This window comes from Eubalaena glacialis, chromosome 5 (genome assembly GCF_028564815.1).
Source record: "Eubalaena glacialis isolate mEubGla1 chromosome 5, mEubGla1.1.hap2.+ XY, whole genome shotgun sequence".
Classification (NCBI taxonomy): Eukaryota; Metazoa; Chordata; class Mammalia; order Artiodactyla; family Balaenidae; genus Eubalaena; species Eubalaena glacialis.
This window is the reverse complement of record NC_083720.1, coordinates 38235695-38256582: the sequence shown is the minus strand read 5'-3', so window position 1 is coordinate 38256582 and position 20888 is coordinate 38235695. Positions and strand designations below refer to the sequence as shown.

Sequence of the window (20888 nt, the reverse complement as noted above, 5' to 3'; positions counted from 1 at the left end):
ACCTAAATCTGTAAAAATCTTAGACGAAAACATAGGGGGAAATCTTTATAATGTTGGATTTGGCAATGACTTATTGGATATGACACCAAAAGCACAAGCCACAAAAGTAAGAAATAGGTAACTCGGACTACATCAAAATGAAAAAAAAATTATGCATCAGAGGACACTATCAACCCACAGAATGGAGAAAATATTCACAAATCGTATATCTGATAAGGTGTGAGTGTCCATACTCTATACGGAACTACAATTTAACCATTAATAAAAAAATAAAAAATAAACAAAGGACTTGAATAGACATTTCTCCAAAGAACATATGTAAATGGATAATTAATACATGAAAAGATGCTCAACATCACTAATCATTAGGGGAATGAAAATGAAAATCACTATGAAATACCACCTCAGGGACTTCCCCGGTGGTCCAGTGGTTAAGACTCCATGCTTCCACTGCAGGGGGTGCAGTTCGATCCCTGGTCAGGGAACGAAGATCCCACATGCTGTGTGCCATGGCCAAAAAAAAAGAAAAGAAATACCACTTCACATGCATTAGGATGGCTGCTACCCAAAAAAGAGAAAGAAAAGGGGTGGGGGGAGGGGGGAAGGAGAAGGGGAGGGGAGCGAGGGGAAGGGGGAAAGGAAGGTAGGAAGGGAGGGAGAGAGGGAGGGAGGGAGAGAAGGAGTGGGGAGAGAAGTAAAATAATAACAAATGCTGGCAAAGATGTGGAGAAATTGGAACCCTTATACACTGTTGATGGAATGTAAAATGGTGTAGCCGCTATGGAAAACAGTATGGCAGTTTCTCAAAAATTTAAAAACAGTAACTCCACATGGTCCAGCAATATACCCAAGAGGATCAAAAGCAGGTACACAAAGCATGTACACCCATGTTCATGGCAGCATTATTCACAATAGCCTAAACGTGAATGCAGCCCAAGTGTCCATCAATGGATGAACGGATAAAGTGTGGCAGGGACTTCCCTGGTGGCGCAGTGGTTGAGAATCCACCTGCCAATGCAGGGGGCAAGGTTCGAGCCCTGGTCAGGGAAGATCCCACATGTCGCGGAGCAACAAAGCCCGTGAGCCACAACTACTGAGCCTGTGCTCTAGAGCCCGCGAGCCACAATTACTGAGCCCTTGTGCCACAACTACTGAAGCCCGCACACCTAAAGCCCATGCTCTGCAACAACAGAAGCCACCACAATGAGAAGCCCGCGCACTGCAACAAAGAGTAGCCCCCGCTCGCCGCAACTAGAGAAAGCCCACGCGCAGCAACGAAGACCCAATGCAGCCAAAAATAAATAAATAAATATTTAATAAATAAATAATTTTATTTTTTTAATTGCCCTGTTTTTTAAAAAAAAAAAGTGTGGCATATCTGTGCAATGGAATATGATTCCGTTTTAAAAAGGAAAGGCATTCTGACCCTTGCTACACCGTGGATGACCCTTGAGGACATTATGCCAAGTGAAATAAGCCAGTCACAGAAGGACAGATGCTGCATGACTGTGCTCCTATGAGATGCCTTAGAATAGCTCAATTCGTAGGGAGAAAAAGCAAAATGGTGGCTGCCAGGGGCTGGGGTGAGAGGGAAATGGGGAGTTATTTAATGATACAGACTTTTAGTTTTACAAGATGAAAGAGTGTTGGACATTACAACTGTAATGAATTCACAGTATGAATGTACTTAACACCACTGAACTGTACACCTAAATGATTAAGTTGGTAAATTGTATGTTATGTTTATTTTATCACAATTTAAAAAGTTTTAAATATATATAAAGCAAATTCTACTATTGGCCTCACAAGCTGAAAGTAGAAGACAATATTATGTCTTGTTTATCATTGTACTGACCTCATGCATATTCCAGGGTCTGATAAGGGACGTACATTCAACAAAGTTTGGCCAAAACAACACAAGTCCTCTAGAAGTTTTCCCCCCAAAATGATCCATCTAAGAGTGTCACTGTTCTGCTCAAAAATCTCAGTTCTCTGATCCTAAATTCCTGCTCTAAATAATAAAAGTAAGGGGTATAAGGTATACAGGAACTTTCTGTACTATCTTTGCAACTCGTCTGTAAAATAGAAAGTTTATTTTTCCAAAATGATAGGGAGGGGTCTAGAGCAGTGGCATGAAAAGGGCTGTGCTAGTGAAGTGAAGAAAGGCAAGTTCTCTGATGGTACATCCAGCATAGCTGACAACAAAATAAAACAAACAAAAAATATGCATATGAATAAGACTGGGAAGGAATATGCAAAATACATTAAAAAGAAACTCGTAACCAAATGAAAAAAAATAGCAAGAAAACCATAATGATGGTGGGGACTTGATCAATGTCACAGCCCCTAATCCCCCTTCTGGGCCAACATTAACCACCATTCATACATTCTCTCCCACGAACAGAGGAAACTGGATCGTGTTTGACATGAATTTTGGCAAGAGAAGAGAGAAGGGCATGAGCCATAACAGGGAGCTATAATATTACAGCTCTGGCCTAAGAAGCCTCCAGTGAAGAGTAATGCAATCACCTGGCTCCTTTCCATTGCTCAAAGCGTTATAGAAACAACTCTAAGTCACATTTTCTTATATCCTGGAAATGCCCCAGTGAAATCAGAAACTTCGTAAGAGTGGAGAATCAATCCCAGGGCTTTGAAATGGTTTGACAAATGCATGGTTCGTTTTGATTACAAAGAGAAATAGCAAGATGAGGTGAGGCAGCCTGGTTGGGTGGCAAGGGCACAGGCTGTAACTCTGGGAATCTGGCTGTGCCACCAATGGAACATGGGAGTTCAGACAGGTCACTTCCATGGCTCCCGGCCTCGGTTTTCCCATCTATAAAATGAGATTGGTCCACAGCAGTGGCTCACAAACTGCAACAGAATCATCTGGAGGGCTTGTTAAAACACAGAGTGCTGGGCTGCACCCCCAGAGTTTCTGATTCAATAGATCTGGGATGGAGTCCCCAAATTTGCATCTCTAACAAGTTCACAGGTGGGGTGATGCTGGTGATCTGGGACCCCACCTTGAGAACCACTGATCTTTGCTACTGACATTTCAAGAGTTGTGACAAACACATCATGTGCCTTCTCACGCTCTTAAAGCCCTTCCTTCCTTCATCCATCCTTCCATCCATTTATTTGTACAACAAATATTTTAGGGACTCATACTATGCATGAGGCATTTTGCCAGGGGCTCAAAGGTAAACAAGTAAGATTGCTGGAGAAACAAAAATACACACATATAGTATTGCATAAATTGTGGAGTACACAAAATATAGAGCGATGAGCTGGCATCAGACTTCTCATCTGCATCGTGGGAAACCAGAAGCCAGTGGAAGAGTAGCTAGAGTCCACTGCAAGGAAAGGACTGCATCTCAAGAACCCTATTCCCAGCCAAGATGGCACCCACTTGTCAGGGTAAAAGACAGAAAGATATTTGAAGGTATGCCAAATATAATTGTTTGACAACTATTTGTTGTTCAACTATGATCCAGGTACTTGGGATATAAAAATGTCAATAAAATAAAGTATCTGTCCTTGATGAGTTTAACATTGAGTGGGGAAGCAGAAAAATAAACAAATAAATAATAAACATAGAAGAAATGTCAGGAAGTGCTAAGTGCATGAAGGAAAGTAAAGCAGGGAAGAGGACTGAGGTTGATGGTGGTGGTCAGAAAAGGATTCTCTGAGAAGGTGACAGCTGAACAGACAAAAAAGGACAAGAGAAAAATATCATCCACATAACTCACCTGAAAAAGGGCTTTAACCAAACAACCAGTGAATTAGGAGAGAGTCCTCTTAATGAGAGAAGACGAAGAGGAGAGGCAACGATAGTGAGCAACAAACTTTGCAACAGAATGAAGAGGTAGATGGACATATAATGGAAGGAAGGAGAGAAGGAAGGGAGGGAGGGTGTAAATGAATGTATGATGGATGGATGGATAGATGGAAGGATGATGGATGGATGGATGGAGGATGAATGGATGATGGATAGAGAATGGTTGGATAGAGAATGGTTGGATGGATGGATGGATGATGGATGGATGAATGAGTGAATGGGTGAATAGTCCAGTAGATAAACAGATTAATAGAAAATAAAGCAAGATAAGACAGGTTAAATCCGAATGGATGAAGATAAACTGTCTGGAAATGTGTAATTTACATGCTATATAAAGACTTGTGATACAGAATAAAATTGGGGATGACTGAGTAGGGAGCAGAGATGAAAAACCTTTCAAAGTTCTCATGGTAAAAAGATGGGTACTAGGGGAAAAGAGGGAAACAAATGTATACTCTAAAGGTCTTGTCTCACTGGAATAGAGAGTGGGTGGAAGGATCTTGGAGTGGGAAGCCATGTGTCTTGCTGGGGGAAATGTTGCGTATTTTGTTTTCAGGTAAGAATGGAGTAATATGTATCTGGTTATGAGAATGAGAAAAGGGAATCTAGCCATTAATGGAATAGAAAAACACAATAAAATGTTCAAAGTGCTCCAAAAAGCAAACATGCGGAAAAGGCAAATGAGGCAACAATATGTAAAATAAATCATTATAATCAACATAAAGAAAAATAGAAATAATAAAGTCTGGGATATAAGTCATTACAATTAGAATGATCTAAGTCTCGCATTAATTAAGGGATGGGAATATTGAATTAAAAACAAAACCTAGCTATATGTTCTTTATACGAAACACACTTTTAACTAAGTGATAATAGTGGAAAATAGAGGGGTGGGCAAAGAGGAAGTAGCAATGAAAACAAATAGAAAGGAGGAACAGCAATATTAATATCAGACCACGTGGGATTTAGGGTTCGATGTAATAAATAGGATAAAGAATCCTTCCACCCTTATCACTACACATGAAAAAAAAAAACATAATGTATGAGGAAGATATAATAACCAAATAACCCATATAAAATCATTTTTGTTTTGCATATTTAACTGCTACTTTAAAAAAAAAGAGTGGAAGATTTCAGAACTAGACAGATCTAGTAGACATAAGATATGACACAGAAGAACTGAATCACACAATTGATAAACTTGGTTTTATAATACCACCTTGCATATTGATAAAAATCAATTATGCTATAAAAACACAGTACACAGAGTATAGAGGTAGGTACTGACTGCCTGGCTTCAAATCCTTTTTCTACCACTTATTATAGTTGATGACCTTGAGCAATTACTTAACTTCTCTGTGCCTCAGTTTCCTCATCTGTAAAATGTGGATAATAAGATTGACTATCTCCTAGGGATGTAGAGGAGATTAAATGAGTCATAACATGAAAAGCTCCTAGAACAGTGCCCCACAAATAGAAAATTCTGTAAACGGGATGTTATCATCATCATCATCACTCAACCACAAAGAAACACTTAACGAATTAGAACCAATTAGAAAGTTCCCCAGCCACATTCCTTGAGAATAGTCCTAAAATGTCTAGTGTTGGCAGAGGGGAGACTCCTCCTCTGTGTTAGGCTCCCAGATCCCTTCTAGGAGTCTAGAATCTTGAACCATAGGCTCTTAGAGGTGGAAGGTTCCACAGAGTTAGTTTACATCTCCCATCTCATGCAAGGATGCTTCCCAGTGCATCGTGACCAGTGGCCATCTGGTCTCCACCTGGACATGCCCAGGGCTAGGAGGCTCACCCTTCCATCACCAGCTGGTGCTTAGATTACAATGCTCTTCCCCGCACTGAACTGCAGTCAGCCTCCCAGAACTGCCATCCTCTTCCCTGGAGATTCTGCCATGGTTCACTCATTCCTTCATCCATTCATCCATGCATTCATCCATTTGATGATTCAGTAAATATCAACTGGCACTTGTTACACGTTAGGCACTGTGCCAGGAGCTCAGGTTATAATGGTAATTACATTCAGACAGGGTCTTTGCCTTCAAGAGCTCACCATCTGGTCAGATCAACAAACAAACTGAATGACACAATCTCCTGCTTGAGAAGTGCTAGGAAGAAAACAGGGTGTTATGAGAACATACAACCCGGAAGCCACACCTGGTCTGAAGGCATCGGGAAAGGCTTCCCTGAAGAAGTGACTCTCGTTTGCTGACCCGGAGCTGACGGGGGTGGGGCTGCAGCATTTTCCACCCCACCATCTCCACATCCTCTCTCTCCTGGACTAGACATTCTTTCGCTCCTCCTGGGGCCGCCCTCCTGCAGGCACCCACGTGATGCTCAAAGGGGGACGTGACACTCCACGTTCAGCCTGACTTCCTTTCCAATCAATGCCCGACCAGCATCGGCTTTTTGGGCAGCTACATCATGAGGCTGAAATCCTGACATCAGGTTTACATTTTCTACTAGAGCAGAAATCCCATCCCAAAACCCCAAACATGCATGATAATGCATGCAGTTAGGCAAGACTCTCTCACAGTGACCCCAGGCTGGACCTTGGGGATCACCGCTCCCCTTCCTGAGGGAATTGCTCAAAACTCCCTGCATCTTGATCTGCTCCAGAATTTTGCTGGGGGTTGCTGTCATGCTCAGTTCTCTATATTCTGTGTATTCTTTTATCATTTTTAAAATTCAGGGTAACTTCCTGAGACCCTACATATTCTCCCTAAGTCCACTTAATTCCTAACTGACCTCTCAGCCTCCTGTTTTACTCCTCTGAAAACCAGGTCCCACCCTGCAGATGGAGTGATCATTCTGAAATACAAGTATGATCACATCATTCCCTTTGTTCAAAACCTTCAATGGCTCCCCACTACCCACTGGACAAAACCAAGATCTGAAGCCTGCAGATAGGGTTCCAGCTAACTCAGATCTCGCTGACATCTCTGGACTCACTTCCAGACTCCAGCAAAAGCAGAAGGTCCTCCTCTGGGACCTTTCCCTAAACCCCCAAACCCTTGCCCCAGGCTACCCTTCTGCCTACCCACCCATCCCCTGCACATCATAACACTGAATCATTTAGTTAATAATAATAATGTATTTCTCTTACTACATGCCACAGGTTTCTCTAAGCATTTTATATGTACAAACTCACTGATTCTCATACAACCCTATGTGATGGTTGGGGGGTATCATCCTCCCCATTTTACAGATGAGGAAACCGGGGCAGAAAAGTGAGGCTACATGGGGTGGGGTGGGGTTTGGTGGGGAGCTCTTAGCCATCGTGCTCTGCTGCCCCTCATTGTCTGCACCGTCTTTGCCCCCTCCTGCAGCCCTCCATGCAAGGCCAAACCTGAGCATCCTGCTGTCCCCAGGGCCCAGCCAGCGCCTGGCACAGAATGGGAGCTCAGTCCAGACTGCTGAACAAAACCAGACCAAAGTTTCTGCCCCGACGTCACAAGAGTTGTCCCCATGCAGTGGGCTTGGCCACCTTCTCTGCTGTTCCCTGCAAGTTCCAAAGACCCCTCTACTCGATGAAGAGGACAGAAACCAAATGGAAGTTAGAGGTTTTGCCTTCTCTGTCGCCTGCTAATATCACACCCTCTGTCCTGAAGCCAGGAATTTATCCCTCTTCTCTTTCTCACTCTGTCCAAATATTTCTGGTGACAGGGGCTCAACCCTCCTCCTGATGCCCTTTCAGCTTCCTGGTCTAGAAAATGAGGGTGATAACACCCACCCCAAGAACTGCTGGGAGACTGAAAACATCACACTAAGTGAAAGAAGCCAGTCGCCAAGATGACATATTATGTGATTCCATTTATAAAAATGTCCAGACCAGGCGAGTCTAGAGACATAAAGTAGATCCATGGTTGTCTATTCCTGGGGAGGGTCTGGGGGATGATAGCTAAAGGGCACAGTGTTTCTTTTTGAGATGATAAAATGTTCTAAAAATTGACTGTGGTGATGGTTGCACATCTCTGTTAATATCCTACAAACCATCGGCTTGTGCACCTTAAATGGGTGAACTGTAGACTATGTGGACTACATCTCAAGAAAGCTATTGTTTTAAAGAAAGGAGAATTGCTAGGCACACTGACATGGGCTCACTATACCCATAGCAGGGACAGAAGCCCAAGGAAACGAGGAGTACCTGGAGAGGCTGTGTCTGCAGAGGAGTGAGGTGATCAAACTGAGATGAGCATGCATTCTGAGGAGGGAAACAAGGTGAAGCCCAGACCCGTGTTCATGAACTTGCTGCATCTGCCCCGAAGTCAGCAGGGTAGGCTGGAATACCACGGTGACCCACCCTGACCACTCCCTCCTTGGCCACACCAGACGCTGCCCCAGGACTGCACACCAGGTTTTGCCATCCTGTCAATCATCCTCCAGTGGTTTCTGTGAGTCCTGGCTGCACTCCTAGACTGTGGGCTCCCCTGGGTGCAGGGGCGGTTGCATCCTCGTGTCCTGCAGCCTTCATCCTTCCCCTCTCCCTCCTCTTCTGCTCTCTGCCACCATCCCGCATGGCACCCCGCCTCTCTTCACACATGCACTTGGAACCATTTCTTTTAGCAACCTTCACTTTCTCACACGTTGGACCGCCTGTTTCTAAAACCCATCACTGTGTCCCAACCTTTCTCTCTACAGCCTGTACAGCCACCTGTCCTGGGCAGATCTTACATAAGCAGCTCACTGTCTGCTCCTTTACTTGCAGCCCCTCACTGTGTTCCTTAACACAGTGCTCTGAGCAGCCCTTTTCCAAGGATGGGGCACCGGACAGAGATGTAACGCGTCGTATACATGGATGTGCCTCATTTTAAGTAAAAAGCACTTTGTAGAAATCTGATCTCATAAAAGTAGATTTGGGAGTGATTATTCACACACACAAAGAAAGCCTCACTGTGACAAACAACTGGGACAATGCCTCTAATGTACCAGCATTCCAAACGCACTCAATAAATGTGGCTATTAGTCTTACTGTCGTCATTGCCATGATTTTGCGTTAATAACACTTCTCTGGGCTTGAGACAGGCCAGAAACAAGGAAAAAGACTACCTTCACCACTGCGGTCTTTTAAGAGACCAGAAACAGAACAGAAACAGGACCCTGGTAATTAACAGGAAGAAGTGGCTATTCATTAGGTTTTCATGTCACTGGACACACAGGACTGGCATGAGATATCCCAGCTGCTGCCACTTCTTCCAGAAGAAATCAATCTCTTTACTTAGCAAACAGAGGATCTGGATGAATAATCCATCATTTCCACTCATTTTTAAAAATTGGTCAATATTTTTTGTTCCAAAGAAAGTCTTCACTTTCTCACACCCAGCAGGTGGGACAGAATGTTTTCCTGCTCAAAGAAATGCCTCACAGCCTGTAACAAGACCCAAAAACCTTCTTTGGAAAACCTCAGTGCCCAGAATTCCACAGATTGGCTCTTTCTCAGAGCCCCAGACTTCTAAGACCATCACAGAAGCCAGGGCAGAGCTAAGTCAAACCTGTTTTTCCAGCTAGGATTCCAGGGAAGTCCTCAGTCCCTGCTGGGGCTGAAGGCACTTCCCTTGGCATTATGGCCTCCTGGTGTACTTTGGGGATAATTAGGCTCTTGCTTCTTTGATAAACTGCAGCTCATTTACAGGGATAGACAGTGCTTTGCAAACAGCTTTCACTCGACCTCTCCCAGCTCCTCCCTGAGAGGTGGCCAGGATTCTTATTTTACTGATGAGGAAACCGGGACTCAGAAAGGCGAAGGTAACAGAGCTGAGACATCAAGCCAAGACTTCCAGGGTCAGCACCACTTCCATCATCCACATAGCTCACTTGAATAGTTATGTTATTATGGGGTAACTTGCTGAGTGTCTAGACAGCCACACCCTTTACTGAACACCTACTATGTGCTCTCCTACACTGCCTCATTTACTCCAGCTCTGCCTGGTGTCTAATGGACATCTCACATGTAACACGTCCACAAGAGGAATCCTGATTCTGCATCCCCACGCTTACTCCTCCTTTTGTCTTCCCAGTCTTGGGAAATGGCACCACCATCCACCCATTGACTGGGGTCCCAGTGCTTAGAGTCTTCCTGGAAAGAGGGAGAGAGAGAGGAGGGAAGAGTGAGGGAGAACAGGGTGGGAGAGGGAGAGAGGAAGGAAGGGAGAAAGGAGAGAGGGAGAGAGGAAGGAAGGATGAGGGGAGGGCAGGAGAGAGAAAAAGAGGAAGGAGGGAGAGAGGGAGGGAGGGCAAGAGAAAGGAAAGGAGGGAGGAGGGGGAGGATGGAACAGGGAGGGGTAACAGAGAAAGGAAGGGATGGATGAGGAGAGAAGAAGAAGGGAAGAAGAGAAGAAAGAAGGAAGAACAGAAGGATGGAGTAGGAAGGAAGTGAGGGAAAGACCAAGAAGGATCCTGCCACTACAGGAAAGCATAGGTCAAAAGCCTCTGTATGCAATATTTTTTTAGCCTGTTTAAGTCAACAACCTCAAAATAACATTTTATTCTTGTTTCCTTGTTTGTTTGCTTGTTTGCTATGACACTGGATTCACTGTCATTTATAGGGTCACAAAACCACGAACCTCCCTGAAACAACCACTTTCAGAGCAGGAATCTGGGCCATGCTGCAGTTGTGTGCAGTTTTTCCAAAGGCAAGATGAACTAGACACAGTCCCTGAGCCTAAGAAACCTAAAATCTCATCCAGATGACAAGGCTTATATCCACTAGTCATAAGACAAGGCAGAAATTGACAAGCGCCAAAGAGCTCTACACAAAGAGAGCCGTGGCAGCCCATGGGAGTGAGGAGTAATTCCTGCCAGGTGTGTAGAGAAGGTGTCATCGGGGCAGACCTTTGAAGGGAGTGTGGGTGGGAGGGAGAGTGACTGTGTGCTGGGCACCCACCCTGTACCCAGCAGTCACTGGTCCTACACGTGTGTGATTCCCATTCTACACATGCTGAAACTAGGGGAGTGGGAAGACTAAGTAACGTGCCCAAGAGCATGCAAGGAAAATGACAGCCACACTCTAAGAGAGACTTAAATTCAGATCGAACATGAGAATTCAAGCAGCGACCCGTGATGTGTCTGGACCACACAGAGTGAAATGTACCCGGCCCCTCCCATGAAGATTTCTCAGGCACCCGCTTTCTCCACAGACTCCCCGCCACCTCCTCCCTTTGACCTGCATCATGTCTATCTCCCTTCCAAGAGTGCAAGGTCCTTGAGGAGGGGAGGGTTCCTGTCTTGACAACGTTTCAATGTGTTGTGAGTACCTAGCAAGTGCTTCTATTCCCCGCTGCCTGAACATTTATGCACTCATTGATTACATCATTCATCTCAACCGCATTTTCTTAGCACCCACTCTATACCAGGCCCTGAGTTGGCTCTAGGACTAAGAGATGAGCATCTTAGAGTTCCCCCAGTGTTGGCAGAGGGGACAGAAGTGTCAACAAGAAGCACAGTGCCTTCCCAGGGCGCAGTGAGGGGTGAAGGAGTGCGGTCAGAACCCCAAAGGGTGAGAGAGGGGGTCTGAAAAGCATCACTGGGGAGCACGGGGTGGGGCCTGAGCCCTATCTCGTAAAGCAAGGAAGGTGGGAGGCATTCCAGGAGGAGGGAACAGAATATGCAAAGGCGGGTAAGCATGAAATATTGTGAAGGGAACTAAAAGCCTTTGAGACTGGAGCACAGAATGCGGGCCAAGGAGAGGATAAAACTAAAGAGAACATCTGGGCTCAGATCTTAGAGGGCCTTGAATGCCAGGATAAGGAGCGTGGCCTCCATCATGGGGTCCGTGGAACCATGGCAGGGCTTTAAACAAGGAAAGATGTGAATAGGTTTGTGTAATCGTAGTTCCAACGATGGGATGTAAGGCAAGAGTCTGAAGGCAGAGAGAGGAGACTAGGGCCATAATCCAGCCTTAACAAAGAAAGAGAGAGAAGGGAAGGTGGGCGGGGGCGGGGAGAAAAGATGTGCAGGAGGATGGAGGCAGAAAAGACTAAAGGAGAGACGTCAAAGGAGGAAAGGGCACAGAGCTGCTGTCGGGCTGCGGCTAGCGGGAGAGCAGGCTGGGTTCGCTGGGCACTCACCCGCCGGCCGGTTCGCTGCTTCGGGGACTCACCGCGGAGCCAGCGCGCGCCGGCGTGCGTGTCCTTGAGGCGGCTGGGGCGGCGGTGCGCGGAGCTGCGGCCCACGTACCACAGCATCCAGAGCAGCTGCAGCAGCATGAGCGCCGTGAGGAAGCACAGCAGGTCGCTCTTGCCCACGCCCGAGGCGTGCACGGCCCAGGCCAGCAGGAACAGCAGCCCCGCCACGAACACGTTCAGCCCATACTGGCTGCTCAGCGCCTCCGCCAGCTTCTGCGGGAAGCTGGCGCGGATGGCGCCCCGACGAGGGGCCGGGGACTGCGGGGGCCCCGGGGCCGGGAGCTGGGGCGGCGGGCAGGCTGCGGGCCCCGACGAGCCCCTGTCCGGGCTGCTCCGAAACGCCTGGGGAGAGGCAGGCGCCCCCTGGCCCTCGGGCATCATTGAGTGACCCGCACTGAGTCTAGTCCCGGGGGTGGCTGCGACCCGGGCCCCACCCGCTGCCCCTGTCCCCTGCCCTAGCCCCGACGCCCTCTGCCAACCAGCTCACTGTCCTGATCACCCTCGGACGCCTGATCTCCCGCCTTCTGCCCCCTGCTCTCGGTCAAGTTACCCACCCGATCCACTTACCACCTTCCCCCGCCCACGCCGACCCGGGCTGACCCGGGCTGACCCCGGCTTCTTCGCGCTCCCCAATTCGCACCGCCCACCTTCCCTCCCTCCTCAATGTCCGGGGCAACACTTCCGCCCACTCTGGACCCACGCGGGCCGCTCCCCGCCCCTGGTGCCTCGGCCTGGGGCCAGCCCTGCCCCGACGGCCGCGCGTCCTCCAGCTCCCCGACCCGCGCGCCCGGACCCGCCCACTGTGCTCAGCTCTGTCCCCTGAGCCGATGCCAGCTGACCCAGTCCTGCCCGGATGACAGGTGCCTCCCAGAGGTGGGATGGGGGGCAAGGTGTCGCCCTGAGCCGGCCCGAGGGTGTGGGCGCGGAAGCGTGGCCGCGGCGGAGCGGCGCGTCCGGGGCTCCGCGGGTGAGTGCGCTCCTCTGGTGCCCCTGAGCGTCTCCGTAGCGGACCACGGAGGTCTAGGTGAGCCCAGACGAACGCGTCCGTGTGCGTGAGTGTCTGCCTGTCCTCGTCACTGCGTATTTCTACGGTCTGTTTTCTCCGTGCGTGTTGCTGTGTCTCTCTGGAGGTCAGTCTTTGGGTGTGTCTGGTTGGGTCTGGGAGGATGGGAGGGGGTGGCAGCTCCTGTCCCTAGATCTATGAATAGGGGGACGGGGTGTCCTTTCCGTTTGTGTCTATGTTTGTCTGTCCGTCTGGTGTACCTGTGTGTCTGCCAGGAGATGCCCAGATGCGGACAAGACAGGAGCCACTTCCCAAGAAAAGAGATCATCTCTCTCCCTCCTCCAAGGGAATGGGGAGCTACTTCCGGACTGAGCTGAGCTGGGGCTGGGGGCTGCCAGGGATCCTCCCTGGAACCGGGGGAACCGGAGCATCTCCCTCTGCTCCCCCAGGCCCCCCCAAGCTGACCTGGTCTGTCAGAGTGCCCCTCTCAGGAGGTCTTAAGGGCTGGTGTGGCTGAGATCAGGGCTGGAGCAGGAAGCTGGGAGGGAGCCGCTGGGGGATGGAGCCCAGGAAAGGGCAGGCAGGGCTCACAGCGAGCCACTTGTGCAGTAGCATAGGGCTCAGCACCCAGGAGACACCCTTTCCCCCTTGGTTTACCATCCTGCTGTTGCCGTTCTGAAATTCTTAATTTTTGAACAGGGGGACCCACATTTTCATTTTTGCAGTGGATCCAGCAAATTACGTAGCTGGTTCTGATTGCCAGAGGGTCCTGGCTGTGAGGGAGCCCTGGGCTGGGAGGGAGTCAACCTGAGGACTTGCCATCATTCACGTTTTCACTTTGTTCATTCATTTATGTGGTCAACACTCATTTATACTACACTGAATCATTTCAGGCTCTGTTCTAGGTGCCAGGAATTCAGTTATGAAAGACTGCCCTCACAGAGCTGACATTCTGGTGGAGACACACTCAGTGGATAACTATTTAACTCGCTGAGAAGCTAGAGAGTATCAAACATGAGACTCAGCCCTGCCTCCCAGGAGCTCATGACCCAGGACTGCCTAGGGCAGGAGGGTTGGGCGAGCCCTGAGTCTGCCAAGAAGGGTGAGAGGTTCCCGGAGGAGGCACCACCTGTACAGTTGTTTCTGTGGGAGTTTTTTAACAACTTAATTGGAGTATAATTGTTTTACAATGGTGTATTAGTTTCTGCTTAATAACAAAGTGAATCAGCTATACACATACATATATCCCCGTATCTCCTCCCTCTTGCGTCTCCCTCCCACCCTCCCTATCCCACCACCTGTACACTTTTGATAGGAGTAGGAGCTGGCCAGGTGACACGGGGCAGGGCAGAGGAGGGCATTCCAGAGAGAGGATGAAGCACGTGCACAGAAATGAGCGTGAAAAGGCAGGTGGGGACCAGGAAACGTGTTCATCAGTATGAAGCTTAGAGTGTGCCCTTCAGCTGGGTGTCCCCAGAGCCAAGCCAGGTGGGTGCTCAGTACATAAACCAAAGAGTTAATGAATGCACAAGTGGATGGAGGCTGTATGAATAAGTGAAGTGTCGTCTTCTCATCAGATCAATGGGAGGTGGGACTCGGGATGTGTTTCCCCCCCAGTGCTCTAGCCCCTGACCTTGCTTCGTTTTCCTTCTTAGCGCACAGCGTTACCTGGAATGTGTGTATATCTGGGGCCTGTCACTCCCACTGTAATGAAAGCTCTATGAGAAGGATGTGGCCTGTCTTGTCCACTGCTGTATTTCCAGCATGTAGAACAGTGGTGCCCGGCACATAGTAGGTACTCAATAAATATCTGTTGAATTGTGTCCCCCCAAAAGATGTTGAAGTACCTGTGAATGGGACCTTCTTTGGAAAGGTCTTTGCAAATGATCAAGTTGAGGTCATTAGTGTGGGTCCCAATCCAATATGACTGCATCCTTATAAAAAAGGGAAATTTGAAGATAGACACATACAGAGGGAAGAGGATGTGAAGATATAGAAAGAATGTCACCTGCAAGCCAAGGATTATCTGAGACTACCAGAAACTAGGAGGGGCCTGGAACAGCTTTTTCCCTCTCAGTCCCCAGAAGTAACCAACCCCTCCGACACCTTGATCTTGGATTTCTAGTCTTGAGAATTGTGAGATTATAAATTTCTGTTGCTTAAGCCATCCAGTGTGGTCTTTGTTAGGGCAGCCCCAGGAAACTAAGACACCCAGCTTATTCCTTCTTTGGTCCCCTGGGGACCTGTTCACCTCTCCATCCCTCTATTTCCCACATGGCATAATCTATTTTTTAACTGTCTTTCCTATTCTGAGCTCCCTAAAGGCAAGAACTACATCTGGTTCATTCTGTTCTCTAAACCCAGCATGTGTTTTTTTCTTTTTATCTATTGAAAAATGGGTCCTAAGCACCTCTCATGTGCCAGGTATGGGACCAGGCCTGGGGGCAACAAGATGAAACCCACAGTTTACGCCAAATGCCACAGGAACCTGGGAGAGAGACAGCTTAGTGTCTGACAAGTGGCCAGGGCTCCGTGAATGCCCCAGAGTCCCATAAAAACCACCTCTGCTTTTATTTCACTCTACAAGTTTACAAAGCACATGAACATCCGTTATCTCTTTTTCATACGTCAGCTCAAGTCAACACGAATGCAGAGGGAAAGGCAGCACCAAGTGGTGGTTAAGGGGATGAGCTCTAAAGCCAGGCTGCGAGGTTTGATTCCTGTCTCCATCACTTCCTGCTGTGTGACCCTGGATGAGTTACTAAGACTCACTGTGCCTCAATTTCCTCATCGGTAAAAGGGAGCTCTTAATAGTAACCACTCTTACAAGTTTCTATGAGGACAAAATGAGTCGATACATACGAAGCACTTTGGAAGGTGCCCGCCAAACACAATGTACCTAAGACCCTTTGTTATTTACTGAGCACCTACCATGTGTCAGACCCTGAGCTGACGCTGTGTGGCAGAGGCTGCCAACTGTCCATTAAACACATGTTCCCCTTCCGGAGCATAGAGCTGTCACAGGGAAGTGTCTGCCCAGCCAGGGACTCAATTCCCAGTGCAACTTGCATCTAAGTGGACCAAATGACTAAGTTCTGGACAGTGGGGTGCGGACAGAAGTGACACACACACTCGGGGCCCTAGCCCATGAAAAACCCCTACACAATCCTCCATTTTCTCCTCCCCCCCCCACCCCGCCGCCACCAGCCAGATGTTGACACCAACACCCAGGGCAACCTTGGAGCCTCGTGCTGAAGACGGCGGAGCCTGTCAGCCTGAGCCCCCAGTGACCGGTGAAGCACATTCTCCCTGCTGAAACTGGACCTTACATGAGTGAGACATGAGCTTCTATTGTGCTAAGCCACTGCAATTTGGAAAGGTATCTGCTACAGCAGCTAGCATGACCCTTAACTCGCTTAGAATACAAAGATAGATAACACACAATCCCCATCAGAAAATCAGGTGGGACTCCCTGGTCTGGGCTACCTCAATTCTTTTTCATAAGCAATGAAATGTAAGTTTCTGGACACCAAAGAGAGAAACTGAAGTCTGTCCCCTTTCCCCTCAAGACAATGGGAAAAACTGATTGAGAGATTTACCCACGCTGCTTTCTGCCTTCTGTGGATGACATTTTTTCAAAGGTCTGAACTGCACAGGAACCTCAATGTCTTCTGAGTGATCCCAGCTCAGCAGTGGGCAGACATGGGGGCGTGAGAAATGGTGGGCTCTGATGGCATCCAGGCCCCTGGCGTTCACCTCTGGAGCACGTTACCCCACCCACATTCCACGGTGAGAGCTGGTCGCAGGGCTCACCTAGTTCTAAGGGGCTGGGAATGCTTTGACCAGGCAGCTGCTCTGCTGTGACAATTCGGCGCCTCTTGGATGATGCTGAGAAATGCTGCCCTGAAACACGGGCTCCCCAATTTCAATGAGGATGACAGAATCCCCAGAGGAGCAGAGGCCAACCAGACGTGCTTAACTGCCACAGGTAACACGGGCACAGTTACTCTGATAGGCAACAGGACCCGAGTGCCAATTAAGAGATTTTGTCCCCACTTATGTTTGCTGGTGGCTACATAATCCCAGAGTTTCTAAGAAAAAGAGAGGTGAGCAGTGTATTAGCTTCCTAGGGTGCTGTAACAAAGTACCACCAAGTGGGTTCCTTAACAGAAATTTCTTGGCTCACAGTTCTGGAGCCTGGAATTTGGAAATCAAGGTGTCGGCAGGGACAGGCTCTCTCTGAGGGTTCTAGGGAGGAGCCTTCCTTGCCTATTCTAGCTTCTGGTGGCTGCCGGCGATCCTTGGCGTTCCTTTGCTTACAGTTGCATAACTCCAATCTATATCTCTGTCATCACATGGCCATCTTCCCTCTGTCTGCGTCTGTCTCTTCTCCTCTTTTATAAGGACACCAGTCATATTGGATTAAGGGCCAACCCTCCTCCAGTATGATCTCGTCTTAACTTACATGGTAATTACATCTGCAAAGACCTTATTTCCAAATAAGGTCACATTCAGAGATATCAGGGGTTAGGACTACAACATAACTTTCAGGAGGCACAATTCAACCTACAACAGGCAGCCTATTAAAGCATTATTGGATCTATATAACTGGAAAATCTCTAGAGAAGGTAAATAGAGACCTATCTTGAATCATTATGCGAGAGAGTCAAAAACTCTCAATTCCCACACCTGAGCCAGTTCACAGACCTGGAACCCTTGAATGAAGAGGGGGCTGGTCTCCTTGAGAAAAAGCTCTGGAACGCTGGCACAAATATACTGGGGATCTTCCTCCAAGGCTCCCCAAAAGGGCATATAGCATTACAGCAAGGTGATCATTCGCTGGGGAGAGGTCCAAACCAGGTCTCTTTTTCTTAACCTTTTCTTAACCTTTTCTTTTGAAATAATATTAGATTTACAGAAGAGTTGCAAAGATAGTATAGACTTTCCTATTTACCCTTCCCCCAGCTTCCCCTAATATCTTACACATCATGGTACCCTTGTCAAAATGAAGAAATTAACACTGATGTAAAACCATTAACGAAACTACAGGCTTTATTCGAACTTAGCTACTTTTCCCACTAATGTCATTTTTTCCTACACAGATCTTTTGGAAAACACTAGATATGGGCTCTGAGTGGATGCTAAGTCCTGAGGATTGGTGGAGTCCATGGTCATTTCTTTTGCTGGGAAATAAATTCCTTGATCAGAAGCCAAGAACACCCTGACAATTTTAAGAATCTCCCTGAGTGTACGGATGGGAAAGCTAGCAGAAGCACCATGGGAAGGAAAGGCAAATACATCTTCAGGATGTGTGTCTCATCCAGGAAGGACAAGTCTCCACCCCCTCCATGACGGAAGGGGCGCCGTACAACCAAACACCCACCAGGCAGGTCTCCCCAGGGAAAGGGGCCACATCGGCAGCTCAGCGTTGACCTCTGCTCCTGGCATCTGTTCCAACGTGACATAATAAACCACCCAACTTAGTAGTAAATAACAACCATCATTTTGTTGCATTTTGTGGGTCAGAATTGGCAGAGGACACACAGCAGGAATTGTTTTTTCTCTGGTCTACAATGTCTAGGTCCCTCCGTGGGAAGACCTGAACAGCTGGGGGTGACTCAATGGCCAGGGCTGGAATCATTTAAAGGTTTCCTCACTCACATTCTGGTGCTTGGAATAGGATAACCCGAAGGCTGGGCTCAGCTGGGACTCTCGACCAGAGCACCTCCACGTGGCTTCTTTATGTGTGGCTTGAACCTCTCACAGCGTTGCATCTGGGCTTTGAAAGGGAGCATACCAGGAGGGAACATCTGGCAAGCAAGCATTCCAAGAGAACTAGCAAAAGCTGTATGGCCTTTACGACCTAGCCTGAGAAGCCACATAGCATCATTTATGGCATCCTATGTTGGTGAAAGCTGTCATAAGCCCACCCAGATTCAAGGGAAGGGGATAAAGATTTCCCCCTCTCAATGGAAGACGTTTCCAAAATTTTATTTTTTCAGATCATCACAGCAGGTTCTGCACTCAGCACTCTGTTAACCACATCAGCCTTGGAGAGGAGATTTCTGTGTTGCTGAGCACATGCATGGCCTCCATCCCTGCCACCATGTACCTTGTACATGGGCCCGTAGAGCAAGCACTAGGGTGGCCAGGCAACGAGGCTGACGGACTCCCACAGAGCAGCCATTTCATCCCACTCCTCTGTAGGGGATGCCGCTGGTGAGCATTCACATGAGATGCAAATCTTCATACCCTGAATCCATTCTGAGAGGTCCATCCACACACTTTTCCCCAAAACCTCCTTGTAATCAATCTTCAGATTTTATTTCCAAGTCACTGAATATCTAGACAAACTGGCAGCCTGTTAGCAACCATCCATGAGTTCATGTGTATTTGTACTCTGGACGTCTCTCAATCCAGACAAAGTGAACAACCCTATGTACCACTCAACACTCTGCCCATTGGGAAGATTTTCCTTTACCACCCTTCCCTTCAGGGATCCCTTTGGGTGGGGCTGTAATGTTGCAGCTGTCCACGTGGTTGGACATCATATAATGATGGTTGGTGTTGTCATATCATATAGAGCCACCTGTAAACTAAGCCTGAGCTTTTTCTCATCAGTCATGAAAAAAACCCCATGAGACCATAGGTGTGAATTAAAGGAAAGGAGACAATGCAGGAGGAGTGGTTTTCAAAGGAACCTGAGCCACCTATGCATGCAACTTATTCATGGTTTTCAACCCTGCTCAAGTTCAAGTCTTCTACATCATTTCTACTCAACAATATATCACTGCTGGGCATGCCCAACCTTGTGGTTTGGTGGGTCAGATAACTCCAGTCAATGCCATAGATGGACGTTCAGCCTCTACCAGGGCCTAGTAGCAAGTGAGAAGTTATTTCTCAAAAGGGAGATAATTATCTACAGAAGAAGGTATGGATTTGCTCTAAAATCCTTGTGGTCTGTGCTGTGACCCTCCTAGTGGTTTGTGCTAGAGTCTCCAACATAAGACCACTATTTGCCACAAACACTTCAAGTGCCATTGGCTTTGTTGGGTTATAAGATCCAAGTGGGAGAATGTGTGCACTACAGCCTGGAGATGCTTCTGAGCCTTCTCTTGCTCCAATACCCACTCAAAATGGGCAGCCTCGTGATTTCCTCAGTAAATAGGTCAAAGTAACACACTTAGATGTAGTCTATGTTGCCTCCAACGTCTAGAAATCCCCATAAGTATTTGCCTCTTTTTTAATGGGAGGAAGTACAAGGAGCAGCATCTTGTCTTTCATCTTGGAGGTGATAGGCCAACACGTTCAAGATCACTGAACCCCCAGAGACTTCACCAAAGTTATAGCCTCCTGAATTTTAGTAGGTTTTCTCGTCCACCCTGTTTCAGATAAGACATCTGAAGTACTTGCTGCTTCCTGCTCATCAGATCCAATGACTGTAGATCATCAATGTAGTGGACCAGTATGATGCTGTGTAGAATGTCAGATAATCCAGTTCTGTATTATGGGAGATAACAAGAGTCAGGTAGCTCTGAGGCAAGGCTGTGAAGGTGCACTGTTAGACCTGCCTGGGAAAAGCAAAAATGGTGCAGCCTCCACTATTAGGGGATCCTATCATTCCAACTGCTGCTAGGGAGACCAGTTCTATAACAGCATTCCTGCCTCAGCATGGCCTACAGAGGACAGTCACTGCTGACCAACTCAATGATGCCTGTCCTTCTTATTGGCATATTTCTTATCTCCATGATAAATGGAGAGCCTTCGGGGTCCTCCAAAGATCAGCTGGTAGGTTTTCTAATCTTACATGGCGGACCCATTTGAGCACACCCACTTCCCTGAGTCCGTTGATCCCTTCCCCTACAATGTGTCATGGCGATCCTGGCATCTCTACTTTGTTTAACGTGGGCCA

At 47.7% G+C, this 20888-nt stretch overlaps 1 protein-coding gene across 1 annotated transcript in view; it reads right to left on the bottom strand.

Moving 5' to 3' along the window:
• The window catches only part of OTOP1 (otopetrin 1), a 43164-nt gene extending 30810 nt beyond the window's left edge, over nt 1–12354 (bottom strand). Inside the window, exon 1 of the mRNA XM_061191234.1 lies at nt 11949–12354. Within this exon, the coding sequence (XP_061047217.1) occupies nt 11949–12354 (406 nt within the window). The remainder of the gene's footprint in view (nt 1–11948) is intronic.
• Between the last annotated feature and the right edge of the window lie 8534 nt (nt 12355–20888).